General features: G+C 38.3%; 1 protein-coding gene across 1 annotated transcript in view; it reads left to right on the top strand.

Moving 5' to 3' along the window:
- Nucleotides 1–16,693, top strand: part of Abd-B (Abdominal B) — a 99,867-nt gene that overhangs the window by 54,814 nt on the left and 28,360 nt on the right. The window contains exons 2-3 of the mRNA XM_067769178.1: nt 7,642–7,844; nt 7,935–8,127. Coding sequence (XP_067625279.1) covers nt 7,644–7,844; nt 7,935–8,127 — 394 coding nt within the window. The 5' untranslated portion in view covers nt 7,642–7,643. The remainder of the gene's footprint in view (nt 1–7,641; nt 7,845–7,934; nt 8,128–16,693) is intronic.

The following is a 16,693-nucleotide window of genomic DNA, read 5'->3' on the forward strand; positions in this document are numbered from 1 at the left end:
ACGAAAAATGAAAAAAATGCCATAATTATATACCAAATACGAAAAAAGGAATGAAACATGGTAATTGTATTGGTCTATTGACGCAAAATATAACTTTAGAAAAAAACTTGGTAAAATGGGTGTGACACCTACCATATTAAGTAGAAGAAAATGAAAAAGTTTTGCAGGGCGAAATCAAAAGCCCTTGGAATCTTGGAAGGAATACTGTACGTGGTATCACATATATAAATAAATTAGCGGTACCCGACAGATGATGTTCTGGATCACCCTGGTCCACATTTTGGTAGATATCTCGAAAACGCCTTCACATATACAACTAAGGGCCACTCCCTTTTAAAACCCTCATTAATACCTTTAATTTGATACCCATATCGTACAAACACATTCTAGAGTCACCCCTGGTCCACGTTTATGGCGATATCTCGAAAAGGCGTCCACATATATAACTAAGGCCCACTCCTTTTTAAAATACTCATTAACACCTTTCATTTGATACCCATATCGTACAAAAAACTTCTAGAGTCACCCCTGGCCCACCTTTATGGCGATATCTCGGAAAGGCGTCCACCTATCGAACTAAGGCCCACGCCCTTTTAAAATACTCATTAACACCTTTCATTTGATACCCATATCGTACAAACAAATTCTAGAGTCACCCCTGGTCCACTTTTATGGCGATATCTCAAAAAGGCGTCCACCTATAGAACTAAGGCCCACACACTTTTAAAATACTCATTAACACCTTTCATTTGATACCAATATCGCACACAAAAATTCTAGAGTCACCCCTGGCCCACCTTTATGGCGATATCTCGAAAGGGCATCCACCTATAGAACTAAGGCCCACTCCCTTTTAAAATACTCATTAACACTTTTCATTTGATACCCATATCGTACAAACAAATTCTAGAGTCACCCCTGGTCTACCTTTATGGAGATATCTCGAAAAGGCGTCCACCTATAGAACTAAGAGCCACGCCCTTTTAAAATACTCATTAACACCTTTCATTTGATACCCATATCGTACAAACAAATTTTAGTGTCACCCCTGGTCCACCTTTATGGCGATATCTCGAAAAGGCATCCACCTATAGAACTAAGGCCCACACCCTTTTAAAATACTCATTAGCAGCTTTCATTTGATACCCATATTGTACAAACGCATTCTAGAGTCACCCCTGGTCCACGTTTATGGCGATATCCCGAAAAAGCGTCCACCCATAGAACAAAGGCCCACTCCCTTTTAAAACACTTATTACATTTTTCGTTTGACACCCATATTGTACAAACGCATTCTAGAGTCAACCCAGGTCCACTTTTATAACGATATTCCGAAATGCTTCCACCTATAGAACTTAGGCCCACTCCCTTTTAAAATACTCATTAACACCTTTCATTTGATACCCATATAGTAAAAACAAATTCTAGAGTCACCCCTGGTCCACGTTTATGGCGATATCTCGAAAAGGCGTCCACATATAGAACTAAGTCCCACGCCCTCTTAAAATACTCATTAACACCTTTCTTTTGATACTCATATCGTGCAAACAAATTCTAGAGTCACCCCTGGTCCATCTTTATGGCGATATCTCGAAAAGGCGTACATCTATAGAACTTAGGCCCACGCTCTTTTATAATACTCATTAATACCTTTTATTTGATACCCATATCGTACAAAATAAATTCTAGAGTCACCCCTGGTCCACCTTTATGGCGATATCTCGAAAAGACGTCCACCTATAGAACTTAGGCCCACTCCCTTTTAAAATTATCATTAACACATTTCATTTGATACCCATATCGTACAAACAAATTCTCGAGTCAGGCCGGTTCCACATTTATGGCGATATCCCTAAATGGCGTCCATCTATAGATCTATGGCCCACTTCCTCTTAAAATACTCTTTAATACCTTCCATTTGATACATATGTCATACAAACATATTCCAGGGTTACCCTAGGTTCCTTTTGCAACATGGTGATTTCCCTTACTTTGTCTCCACAGCTCTCAACTGAGTATGTAATGTTCGGTTACACCCAAACTTAGCCTTCCTTACTTGTTATTATTATTATTAATGCTATTATTAGACAAGTTCGAGGGTACATCACAATAACACTTATACTTCACAACCAATAGCGTGCTTAAATCAAACTGATTACTGATTACTCAGCCTTCACTGCTTTTATACTCTCTGTTGCCTCGTTCACCCATTTCTCCTAAGGTCTAGTAACTTCGCGAACTTCTTTCCTGGTCACCAGCCATATATATACATGTATATTTGTAGTTTATAGCCTCTCGCATAGCCATATGCGTGTGTATATGGGAGTACTACTACGGCTGATGGTGAGTATTTCTCTGCTGCCTTGTATATACATGTGTAAATGATGATTAATGTGTTTATGTAGCTTGCTTTAATGGTGTTGTGCCTTTATTTAATAAACGCTTAGTGGTGTGAGTATCACTTAGTGATACTAATATTCGTCACAATATTTGCACCAGATGGTCGTCGCGTAGTGTGGCAGAAGCGAACTGAAAAGCTGCAACTCAAAAATATTAAAACAACCATGCAGAGGTTCTATCATGCTCTGGGCTGTATGTCCGCTCAGGGAGTATGGAATCTAGTTTTTTTTTAGAAGGCACCATGGATAAACATGTTTATATATTCATCCCGAAAAAATATTTACAGTCCAGTGCTGAAAAAATCTTTATGTCAAATATTTCTATTTCAACAAGACATCGACCAAAAGAACATTAAAATACGGATAGTTTTCAACACCAAACACTTACCAACACCTTCTCAGAGCCCTGACTTAAATCCGGTGAAAAATTGTTGGTCTTATCTAGAAGATAACGTGTGCAAACATAAAATTTCGACGAAAAGTGACCTTAAATCTATTTTGCTCGATGAGTGGGAAAAAGTTTTTACAGAATTTCGCAGAAAGCTCGTGGAATCTATTACAAAGCGTTTGTATCCTGTTTCCAAAATGATGGTTACCATACAAAGTTTTAAATAAAATTTACTCGGATTTTTTACAAATACTTTTGTGAGTAAAGAAATTTTCATTTTTTATGTTTTGAAATCAAAGTAAATTATATCACTAGTTTGAATCATTAGCTTTAACACCACTGAAACGTTTTAACTGAATACTTCGATTGCAAAATACTTTTGTGAGCCACTAATCCTATATTGCTAGTACAATATGCTCGCAAAATTTTTGTGATTGTATTAGCATAAGTGTGACAAGGAAAAATTCAAATTTAGGTACATTTGATTATTTAAAACAAAAACATTTAAACAGGAATATATCGGCACTGTGATGCTTGTGAGTGTACCCAGCTTATATCAGCAACATAAAAGTATTACATGCAGTGACGGACAGAAGTCTATATAAACTCCCTACTTTCGTTGTTTAGAAAAGATAAAACCTTGTGTACATGCAGTCGTTTTAACCCTTGTACAAAAAACAACTAACTTATAGCGAAAAAGTATCTAATATTAGCACCAGTTAGGTTAGGTTAGGTTGAACTGGCCGGTCCATGAGGACCTCACATAGACTGAATGAGTCCGCAGTGTTGCCAGAAGTTTATTTTAACGACCAAACTAAAAAACCCTATCGAAAACCAGGACTTATGATATAAAATAACTCCGACCCTTGGCAAATACTAGAAGCTTTTTTGGACTTAAGCCACTTGCTGCTTCTAGATCTGACCGCTGTATCTCTCCTAAAAGCTGGAGTCTTAGTCTGCCAAGTGCAGAGCACGAGCTCAAAACGTGCTCGATCGTTTCCTCCTCCAACCCGCACTTCCTATATCTGCTATCACTGACCAAGCCTAATTTAAAGGCATGTGACGCCAGAAGGCAGTGTACAGTCAGAATACCCGTCATGAGTCTACAGTCATCTCTTTTTAATGATAGAAGTAACTTTGTTAGTCCAAGGTTGTAAGATCTACACATAATCTTCGACACTTTACAGCCTGCGCTTGAACCCACGCCTTTCCCGCTTGGTCGAACATGTGCACATCTTGCCTTTTCTTAATCTCGCCCAATCTAATTGAGACGTCTACGGAGCAAGCTTCGAGGGATGCGCTTTTTTAGCTATTTCATCTGCTTTTTCATTCCCACTATTCTGATATGCAATGGGACCCTGTCCCGATTCTTTCCAGAGACTGCTTACACCCTAACACAGTTTTAGATGCTGTGCTATGTGAGGTTATTGCCTTAATTGCTGCTTGGCTGTCAATATAAAAGTTAACACGGTTGCAGTCTAAGCTATTCTCTTCCAGTGTTTCTACTGCTTTGGTTACGGTTAATACTTCCGCTTGGAAAACGCTACAGTGTTCTGGCAGCTTGAAGGACTTGTTTATTTTCGGATCAGCACAGTATATCGCACACATGTATCGCCTCGTCTACCATTTGAGCACCCTTGCACCAACCATCCACCTCTATTGTGGCTTAAATATCTCCGTCGAAGCGCAGATAGAGAATCAGATAGTCTGCTCTTCCTGTAATTGATGGCGCTATACTACTATGGCCGTATGGTCGGCGCTCAAGCTGCCCCGAAGCACTGAGTCTAGATGCAGTATGTTCTTTGCTACCAGGTTTACAGGTGGAATGTACAGAATGGCATAGAGTGCAGCCCTCGGGGTTGTTTTCATGGCTCCCGTAATGCTAAGCATTGACAGTCTGCATACCCCCTCTAATTTTTTAGGTAGGTTGTTATTTGTGTGGCTTTGCATCAAACAATAGCCCCATAATATAGAATGGGGTTTACAATCGCTGTAAAAACCGAATGAGAGAGAGGGCGATAAGCCCCACGTACACCCCAGCATTCTTTTACATGCATAAAGTGCCGTTGAGGCTTTCATCACCCTCTCATCGACGTTGAGCTTCCATGAGAGCTTACTATCTGGATGACTCCTAGATATTTTTTGCAAGGTTACTCCTATAGGGTCACTTATAGGCCCCTCCTAACTAAGGTCTGGTCCAATTTGGGACCTTGTACCTCTTTGTAAACAACAACATATCCGTCTTCTCTGCGTTGGCTGTCAACCCGACATTATATGCCCAGGTATGTATATCCTGAATCACCCGATCCATCAAAGGGCTTATCGTTGGAAGGCACTTTCCATTTATGACAATTTCAACGTCATCTGCGTAAGCCGTAAGCTTTACGGGTCGCTCATCGAATCGCCTGAGCAGTTGGTTGATGACCAGCGTTCACAGCAGAGGTGATAGCACCCTCCCTGCGACGTGCCACTGTCCACTGTGAGGTTATCTTCCTGCAATTTAACATGCAGCCGATCCATCTGGTTAAGGCTGGATGTACTTTAATGTAATTAAGGCCATCCATAATCACCCATTTAGAAACATTGTTGAAATCCCAGGCAATGTCTAAGAAGACTCCTTTTTTATTGGACGTTGGGGTAGCGCACTACCCTCAAGTGGCCCAATGAAACCAAGCTAATCCTGTTCATGTGTCCGCACGCCTTGGGACCGCCGTTAGGCATAACTTCACGGGGTCGGAAAGGCGATTTAGTTGCCACACTACTTCGTATGCGCAGTTCTCTGCGCTCCCTTTCAGCATGCATCAATTTCGTCATAACTATAAAGGCCATCTTGCTCACAGCAGTCCAATAGTCTATTTGTCCGGATATTCGGGGAACTAAATTCCTAATGGAAGACTCTTCTCCAAAAACTCTGGCTACAGAGAGTATTTCCCCGTAAAAACGAGGGCAGTGAAACATTACATGTTCTGCGCTTTCCAATTCGGAGGGGCAGTGTGGACAGAAAGGATCCTCCTCTATCCCATGCTTATGTAGATATTCCTTGAAGCCGCCGTGCCCGCTCAATATCTGTGTGAGGTGGTAATTAAGTTCGCCGTGTTTTCGCTTGTACCATTCCGCTAAATTCCTAATTAGCATGAAGGTCCAGCTTAGTCTAGGGGTTCATATTTGACAAGCTTACTATTTGGAATCATATACATATGTACGTAATATTCTTATATTGCTAGTACAATATTCTCACAATGTGTTTTAAATTGGAAATCAAAAAACGACAGTCTACAAAATTTTTGTGATTCTAGCAGCATAAGTGTGATAAGAATACAAAAACAAGAACATTTAAAGAGCAATATATCGGCAATCTGATGTTTGTAAGTGTGCCCAGACCATAGTAGCAATACAAGATATATGTATGGAACACTTTTTTTCCCGCAAGTGGACCACAGTCCAAGCGATTTGTTTGAAATTTATTATTAAGGCAGCCAAAATCTGATGGTAACTTTATAACGCAAGAATGTGTAGTTTGGGGAAAGTGGGAGTAGGAAATGGAGATGAGAAAGTGCTAACGGAATATAGGAAGGAGGTGAAGAAAAATAGAGGGAGCTTGCGGATAGAGAGGCAGAAGTTACAAAAATTTTTTTCACAAAAGCTACATTATGACATATGCCTCTGCTTTCTGGGAGAGTGGAAAAATCGTGGGGAAGAATATTATCCGCCATTAGAACGTCTCCATTTTCTATCTTTTATACAAAAATGGAAGTTTAATCTAGGGCGAAACCGAAATTTATGTACCCCACATGTGGTCTCATATATGTTTGCATATAACAAGGATAAATTTGACGAAGAACGCCACGAACATTAAATGATTTGAAAGCTGTAATTAAAACAATGTTCCTTACAAATTTCCTTAAACTTGGGTCTCTTTGTTTTTTTTTTTTGGCTTTTTTGTTAAAAGTTTTGTGAAGAGCTTAATTAAAAGCGCGGACCTCTAGCGCTCTTCACTAACTTTTGCCATCGGTAACTTAGCTTAACAATAATTTTAACATTTCTGCTTTTGTAAATCCTAAAACGCAACATAAAAATTACATAACCTTGCTGAATCCTGTAATAAACTTTTGGCGCGAACAAATAATAAGTTGTTTTTCTTATTTTCTCAGAGATGCCACTTCTTTCAAATTAAATAAATGCTAAACAACTGTTATCAAACCAAATTAGTGAATCACTCAGTCGACAATGCAACCAGTAATTGTCCACGGTGAAAATCAGAATTTCAGAAACGGCAAAATTTAGTGTATAGCGCTATTGGACTTTACAGAACTTTTGTCCACTCGGGCTCTATAAGTTCGCTGCTGATAACGCAGTTAGCTTCATGGCTTAGGACCAACTGTTGTAGTAGCTCATCAGCAAGCCTGCTCCGGATTAGGTTGCCTTTGATTAAACTAATCATTATTGAGTTGAGATTTTGGCCTTTGCAACAGCGAGTGCCGCTCTGAAAATGATGCATACTCCTATAGCTGCCCTGAATGCCGTCTGGTCACTGCAGTGCGCCGTTTCAATTAGTACGGTACTAGATTTCGTTTTTCGTACTGACCGTAGCACCGTACATACCTGTGTCATTAGCGGGAACTAGCTTACTTAAACTAGTTGATCATTAAAGGAAGAAAGGAAGAAAATAAATAAATTATTTCTCACAAATTTTGTTTTTACTAGTTTTGATTAACTTTTATATACTTTTTCCGCTTATTGCTTTTATTATTTCTTTAAAATGTTAAATATACTACTGAGCTTAATTAGATTTACAGGGCTGCATACTATTAAAATGAAATACAAAATAGAGTTATGTATATTTTTCCTTTTCAGATATGTCCCTAATTGCTCCTTTGCATATTCCTGCGATTCGTCCAAGCTTTGAAGCTGATGCGGCTACGGCTGTCAAACGACATCCTCACCCATGGGCTTATGATGGGGATGGATTCAGTTCAGCACAATATCATGCATCGCAATACTTTCTGGATAGAGATCGAAAACCTGTTTTTTATGGATATCCTGAAACGCAATACCAGGTTGGTTAACTCTTTTTTTAAAGTCTACCTCATTGAAATCTCTTTTTACAAAAAATCTTCAATATAAAACTTATGTCATTGCTTTCCTAGCCATATTGGAATTATCGGGAACAACCAACACCTACTACAGCGGCCTACATGACCGCCACTGACGAGAGACATGCCGCTGTGGCTGCTGCACGTCAATCTGTCGAAGGAACATCTCAGTCAAGTTATGAAACACCAACATATTCTTCTCCCAGCGGGCTGCGTGGATACCCAAGTGAGGCCTATACAAGTTCTGGTAAGATTCATAAAATTATGTAAATATGTAAGTATTTTCACTTCGGCGCCATGTTGTCAAAACAGATTTAACAGAAATGCATCCTTGAAACGAACTCATTAATCAGAATTTTGGGGCTGCGTCAGATATTTCTCCACTCTACCCTGCCGCGATACTTATAGTGGTCAGTGTTGCCAAAATTCTTTTGGCGAATCGGCCAAATGGAGAAAAAAGGCCGTCCCAAAATGAGCTAAATACAATTTCTAGAGTAAATTTATTAGCAAAGAAAAAATCGGCCAAAGAAATTTCGATACGAATCGACGGCAACACGTCGTTTGTAGAACGCTTGATGGCGAGAGAGCGACGATGAAAGGGACGGGTCGGCGGTACTTGGGCTACACGCTTTTTGTTTTCGTTTTGCTAAACAACGTTACATTGGCTGCAGATTATTTCCGACAAATTTTCAAGTTAATTATTGAAAAATAGAATGTCTATAATAATTTGAGTTAGAAATTAATTTTTTTATATACATTTTTATTAAAAACATTTGTTAAGGCGTATACCAAAATTATAGTGAAATCTGCAAATCGTTTTAGACTAATCGGTTAAAAAATCGGCTGACCTCTCACCCCGATTTTTTGTGACTGTTTCAATTCCAAATCTGCCAAATCTAGCCGGAAATCAGCTTAATTGGCTACGCTGATTGTGTACTGAGACGAATCTATGGCAAGATCGCCGAAAACTATGAATAAAATATCAAATAAATATTGATAATATTCTTCCATAAATATTGATAATATATTCCATGGCGGCCACCGTGGTGTGATGGTAGCGTGCTCCGCCTACCACACCGTATGCCCTGGGTTCACACCCCGAGCAAAGCAAAATCAAAATTTTAGAAATAAGGTTTTTCAATTAGAAGAAAATTTTCCTAAGCGGGGTCGCCCCTCTGCAGTGTTTGGCAAGCGCTCCGAGTGTATTTCTGCCATGAAAAGCTCTCAGCGAAAACTCATCTGCCTTGCAAATGCCGTTCGGAGTCGGTATAAAACATGTAGGTCCCGTCCGGCCAATTTGTCGGGAAAATCAAGATGAGCACGACGCAAATTGGAAGAGAAGCTCGGCCTTAAATCTCTTCGGAGGTTATTGTGCCTTACATTTTTTTTTTTTTTTTAAATATTCTTCCATCAATAAATATTGATATGCTTTCCATGTCCAACTGATAATCCAATATTGATGTAGTCACCATAAGAGTGTGCATCAGCACAATTCAAATGTATAGTATAAGACTTTGCGATGCACACTACCAAACACAAAACAATAAAATACGTGCAACCTGCATTTCTTAAAGCTTATCATCACTTAGACAATGTTTAGGAGATCCATCTAGCGGCAATTATTGAAACCTCGTGGCAGTGGTAAATAAAACGGATTGTACTGAATAGCGGAGACCCGCACATCTGTTGGTCGGTCAGTGTATCGGTTGCAATAAATAGTAGACACGTACACTTTTTTGTCATAGAAGTGGAAAATAATGTAGAGTTAAAATGGAGAGACACATTTCAGTTACAACTGAGCAATGCATAGTGAAATTTAGCGGTATTTATTTTATGCGCAAAGTTATACACTTAGCAGTCCATATAGAGTTTAAGTGTATATGTATATACATGTAAAAAACACAGGCATTATTCGACTTTTTTCTATGCAAATGAAGCGCTGTTATTTTTGTGAACCCAAAAGTATATATCACCGCCTATAATATTCTAACTTTATTTAAAGAGTATTGTTTGTTAAATTAAATTCTTATTGCTTGAAATACAAGCTGTAATGAGAATAATAAGTAAAGCTCAACAATAAGAACCTAATATTTCTTTCGCCAATATTAGCAATGTTACCTTCCTAATGTCGGATGGGTTGTATTTAAGAAACATGACCCGGTTTACAAGTACTTATGTATATATACATATATATTAGGTAGGTAATATATATATATTAGGGTAGGTCGATTTGTATGGACGAAAGTAAACCGATATCGCGCCATCGATTTTTCGATAGGATTTGGCTCAGGGAAAAAAGTTCCACTACGCATACGCAAAAAAATATTTTTCGAGCCTGCGAAATTTAATTTTTTTGACTTTTTTTCAACTTTGATTTTTAACGTTTTTTTGATGACGTACTAAAAAAATAAAAAAAAAAGTATTTTTTTTTAAACTGTTATCGAAAACGTTTTTAGCGGACATTTTTTGGTCGGATAGCGTATACATGAAAATTTTACAATCAAATGAAATTTTTTTAGTAGGTCATGAAAAAAACCTTAAAAATCAAAGTCCAAAAAAAGTCGAAAAATTAAATTTCGCAGGCTCGACAATTATTTTTTTCTGTATGCGTAGTGGAACTTTTTTTCCTGAGCCCAAATCCTATCGAAAAATCGATGGCGCGATATCGGTTAATATTTCGACCCAGTCTAATATACATACATACATTCGCTAGTTAAGAGCTACATTTTTTCTGGCTACTTAGTATGTACCAAATTTCAGGGAAATCGCTCAATAAATATTTTTTTTTTTGGGACAAGTCGGTCCTTGGCATACTCCCCGGAAAAATGTTCCCTTATTATTAACCCAAGCTATAAGGTACCTATGTACCAAAATTCAAGCAAATCGCTCAATAAATTTTTTTTGTTCCACTCCCGGAAACAACGTTCTCCAAACAGTAACCTAAGCAAAAAGCAGGTAGCTTACAAGTAAGCCTTCGGCCTTTAAACTAAAATTCTTGCCCTGACTGCCTGAGTAGTGAAACACAAAACTCATTCGAATTGTGTAGGTACATGCATGTGTATTTGTGTCGGTACACTAAATTGCCTGTTTTGTGTATTTTAATGCACACTAAGAGTTTTGTGTAATATTGTGCCGCACAAAACAATACACAAAAACAATTCGAAATTCGGCAAGTATTTTTATACTCAGTTGAGCAGAGCTCACAGAGTATATTAACTTTGATTGGATAACGGTTGGTTGTACAGGTATAAAGGAATCGAGAGGGGTATAAACTTCCATATATCAAAATCATCAGTATCGAAAAAAAATTTGATTGAGCCATGTCCGTCCGTCCGTCCGTCGGTCTGTCCGTTAACACGATAACTCGAGTAAATTTTGAGGTATCTTGATGAAATTTGGTATGCAGGTTCCTGGGCACTCGTCTCAGAGCACTATTTAAAATGAACGATATTGGACTATAATCACGCCCACTTTTTCGATATCGAAAATTTCGAAAAACTGAAAAAGTGCGATAATTCATTACCAAAGACGGATAAAGCGATAAAACTCGGTAGCTGAGTTGAACTTATGACGCAGAATAGAAAATTAGTAAAATCTTGGACAATGGGCGTGGCACCGCCCACTTTTAAAAGAAGGTAATGTAAAAGTTTTGCAAGCTGTAATTTGGCAGTCGTTGAAGATATCATGATGAAATTTGGAAGGAACGGTCTCCTATTACTATATGTATGCTTAATAAAAATTAGCAAATTCGGAGAACGACCACGCCCACTTAAAAAAAAAATGTTTTTAAAGTCAAATCTTAACAAAAAATTTAATATCTTTACAGTAAGTAAGTAAGTTATGTCAAAATTCGACTACAGAAATGATATGGTACAATAAAATACTAAAATACAATAAAATTTCAGAATGGGCCTGGCTCCGCCCTTTTTCATTTAATTTGTCTAGGATACTTTTAATGCCATAAATCAAACAAAAATATACCAATCTTTGTGAAAGATTAGATTCTAGGACGATAACTGTTTTCTGTGAAAAAAGGCGAAATCGGTTGAAGCCACGCCCAGTTTTTATACACAGTCGACAGTCTGTCCTACCGCTCGGCCGTTAACACGATAACTTGAGCAAAAATCGATATATCTTTACTAAACTCAGTTCACGTATTTATCTGAACACACTTTGTATTGGTGTAAAAAATGGCCGAAACCCGACTATGACCACGCCCACTTTTTCGATATCGGAAGTTACGAAAAATGAAATAAATCCCACAATTCTATACCAAATGCGAAAAAAGGGATGAAACATGGTAATTTGATTAGTTTATGACGCAAAATATAACTTTAGAAAAAAACTTTGCAAAATTATTAGTAGTATATTGATATTAGAGAAAAATTGTAAGTTTACAAACGGCTAATATCAATTACAAAAACCATTGTATAAAGCAATATGAGCAAAGCTCACTAATTAAATATTAGTAGTACATTTCGCAATTCCTGCAATAATATTGTTGTTTTTCCATTTCAAAATGTTTTACCACATTCTTGTATTACACAAATATAAAGGACTTGGGTATAGAAAATGTAGAAACCTAAAAACAATTTTACCGATATACTTTGTTGTTGCGTTTAAAGAGTTTTTCACAAAAATTAAAAAAAAATACGTTTTCTATGCTTTTTATACTCAGCTGAGCAGAACTCACAGAGTATATTAATTTTGTTCGCATAACGGTTCCTCGTAATGGCATAAACTAATCGAGATAGATATAGACTTCTATATATCAAAATGATCTGGGCGAAAAAAGAAATTCATTTAGCCATGTCCGTAGGTTCATCCGTCTGTCCGTAATCACGATAACTTGAGTAAATTTTGAGGTAGCTTCATGAAATTTGGTATGTAAATTACTGGGCACTCATCTCAGATCGCTATTTAAAATGAACGAAATCGGACTATAACCATGCCCACTTTTTCGATATTGAAACTTTCGAAAAACCGAAAAAGTACGATATTTCATTAGCAAAGATGGATAAAGGGATGACACTTGGTAGGTGGGTTGACTTTATGACGCAGATTAGAAAATTAGTAAAAGTTTGGACGACGGGCGTGGCACCGCGCACTTTTAAAAGAAGGTAATTTAAAAGTTTTGCAAGCTGTAATTTTGCAGCTGAGTATGAGTATGAACGGTTACACCCGAACTTAGCCTTCCTTACTTGTTTTTCCTACAAATTAGCCTACATGTTTTACGCCTATTCAGAGCATTTTTGTTCTAATAGAAAAAAATTGTTTCTAGATTTTTGATGTTGACTTGCAAGGGAATTGAACCCAGGATCTTCGGAGTGATAGGGGGAGCACGCTACCACACACAAAATAAAATAAAATGTTTGTGTGTTTTATGGCGTTTTAAATATTTACAAAAAATCTAAGGGTTCAAGTGCTTAACACCGGCTTATAATAATTAAATATTTAATTATTATCTTTGTTACTGGTAGATTGCGATGGTAAAGTTTCGAAAACGGATCTTAATCATCACCAGGAAACTTCGTAATGTTTTGGAAGGTTTCACCGAGACTCGAAATAAACAAAATAAAAAATTTAGTTAATTAAAATAAATAAATATATGTATAGCTCAAAATAGACTTAAATAAAACAAAATAAATAGAAACAAAGTTAGTAAATAATAAAATATAATGAAAATAAATAAAATAAAACCAAATTTTACCGAAATGAAATAAAATAAAACAAAATTAACCGAAATGAAATAAAATAAATTGAAAAAAAGGGAAGAAAAAAGCAAAGAAAAGGAATTGGAAAGGAAGCGAAAGCAGAGGGGGGGAAAGGAAAATAAGGGAAATGAAAGTAGGAAACAAAGTAAAGGAAAGAAAAGGAAATAAATGGAAAGCAAATGAAAGGAAAGGAAAGAAAAGGAAAGGAAAGGGAAGGAAAGGAAAAGAAAAGAAAGGAAATCAAGGTATAATGCGGTCTGTAATGGTTGAATTTCTACAAGGAAAGGAATGGAAATAAAAGCAAAGATATAGTGCCGTCTGTAGTGGTAAAATTTCAACTACTGGGCAAACTCTAGTTTAAGATATGCGCACAATTCTTTTGCGCACTATTCGTTGCGGCATGCTCATGATGAGAGACATATAGTTGGATCAGGAATGTGATGGCTCGGGCCAAGTTACTTATGTGCACCCTTATTTGAGGATATGATCAGAAACACAATGTTTTTTGCGACATTTTCCATAATATAATCAAAATCTACCTCACACAGTACATTTCCAGTTGAGCTCTGAGGATTAAATTAATGAGTTGCTTTTCCCTCATATCGTCCATACGAATTCGACTTCTGAATAACTAAATTTTTGTGAATGATCTTTCACTTGTGATCTTTCACTTGTGTTACTGATAAGTATAAACAATCTCTGAGCATTAGTTCACCAATGAAATTTCGTCTCCAAGTGCGCCCATTGATTTAAAAATAACAGAAACACTGGCTGAAAGTTGTACTACCGATGCTTGAGAGCCAAGGGGTAGTCTCTGAAAACTTTTTAACGGCATCTTCGTATGTATTGAACGACTCTATTTTTTGTTTTACAAATGATTGCTGAAATGTCAGAGTATTAACTGCAGTTCGTACGGCCACAACAAGAATTTTATTTGATTTAATGGTTAAATTATACCTTGGAAGAACGTATGGCCAAAAATGTAACACATAAAGCAGTTTCAAAAGAGAGTACAACTTCTTTCCTATGATTGATTTCTAACCAATTCTTTCTGTTCAGCTACTTACGTCCCAAATCAAAGTCGGTGTATCTTTGGTGAGTAAGAATCCAATTTTCACAGCTGTTATAGAATCAGCACGGCATGAGCAGCGACGAGCACTCAAACATTTATGACTGCATAGAATAAAAAAGTAAAACTTAGTTTCAGGTTTTATGACCAAACAATAATTGTCTTTATTGGTGAAGTTACCTTAGTATTTATACAAAATTATTCTAATTAATTCCTATGAGCTACATACATTACATATTTATATTGTTACATACTTACATACTAAGTGTACAAAATATGAACTACGTTAATACATATATTCAGCTAGGTGGGAAGCGCAATCTTAGCGCAAATAACATTAGTTGTGGGAAATGCATAGTAAGCAAAAATGGCATAGAGTATGGAAAATGCAGTTTAAGCGTAAACGAGTCGTGGGAATAAATTGTATGTAGGCAAAGGTTTGTAGTGAGCAATTTGAAATAGAAGAAGCCTCAAGTTACGAGACGTAGACTGTATGTATGTACAAATGAATGAATATGTATGTAAGAGTCAATGCATTTCAAGACATACCAAAACGAAAATATATGTTTGCTCAAATGAATGAATGACTGAATGAACGCTTCCCAAGGCAGTCAGTTCTATGTATCGGAGCGACTCGGGATTTTTCCCGACCAAGGACTGTTATTTCAGTGTAACCCCATTTAATTTGTTGCGTCCCTCCCACAAGTTGTCATCCTCCCAGCAGCTCCTTGCAGCAGGACTGCTCCGGGAAGGTATCGAACCCAATCTGGGCCCGTTTCCTGACCCCGATCCTGAAAAATGGTTTTGCTGCATCTGCTGGAAAAGAATCTTTTTAGGACGGTCATACTCTTGTCAGTGTGTCTCGTGTAAGGGATGGTTGCATCGGACAGGTTGTTCTGGGCTAGATCCCAAAACCAGACGTCCACGTAACTTCTATAAATCTTTTGTGGCTCCCTGCTGTTCACGCCCTAGAGCATCCCGTAGTCTACGCCTTAGCGCCCCCCCCCCCTCCCACTACCTTCCAGCACCCCGCTGCCCAGCAAGCCACAACAAGTACCCGCTGCTGCTCGCGCCCCACGGCGCCACCAACTCATACGGCTGCTCCCACTCATACCTACAATCTCCGTAGTAGAGTCGGGAGCAATGCCGAGCATCAGCTCCTTCCCCGTCTTCCCCCCCCCCCCCCTCCCCAGAGTGACGATGTCTCCCCCCTTGTACTTCAGAATTCTGCAGTTAAACTGTAATGGATTAACTGGGAAGATCACGGAGATAGTCGATTTCATGAAGCGGCACAACATCCGCATTGCTGCGATTCAAGAGACTAAACTCACAGCAAGATCTGCTCTGCAGACCTGTTGTGGGTATAATGTCCACAGGAAAGATCGCTAGAGCGGAAATGGGCGGCCTCGCGTTTATCATACACCACTCTGTGCAACATCATATATTTGATCTCGACATCGGCCGCAGGGACAGTGTCTTAGAACGTCAAGGCTTATCTGTCCGGTCAGGCGATGCAAACCTAGAAATCATAAACATATACATCCCTCCTGCCACCTGTTGCCCCAGTGGATACCGCCCTAATATCAGCGCCTTACTAACTGGCAATAATCGCATTATTTTGGGCGATTTTAATGCCCATCACGATCTATGGCACTCAAATTTGCAGGCAGACAGTGGGGGTGAGATTTTGGCGGATCAAATAGAAGAAACGACGTTCTGCACAATAAACGGAGACGCCCCCACACGTATGGTAGACGGAGGGCCAACAGACGCGCACATAAAGATAAATTCAGTGCGTCTGCAATTACCATCACCGCCAAAGAGGTTGAGGACACCATCGGTCATGCTAAACCATCCACAGCAGTGGACCCCAGACGGCATAGCCATGCCGATGCTTAGAAACCTAGGGAAAGAGGGTTTCAAATATTTAGCACATGTTTTCTTTCCACCTGTGCCATTCCCGAATAATGGAAAATGGACAAGGTAGCCCGCTACTAAAGCCTGGGAAACCAGCTAAGATAGGAGAGTCA

Source organism: Eurosta solidaginis, chromosome 1 (assembly GCF_040869045.1).
Source record: "Eurosta solidaginis isolate ZX-2024a chromosome 1, ASM4086904v1, whole genome shotgun sequence".
NCBI lineage: Eukaryota > Metazoa > Arthropoda > Insecta > Diptera > Tephritidae > Eurosta > Eurosta solidaginis.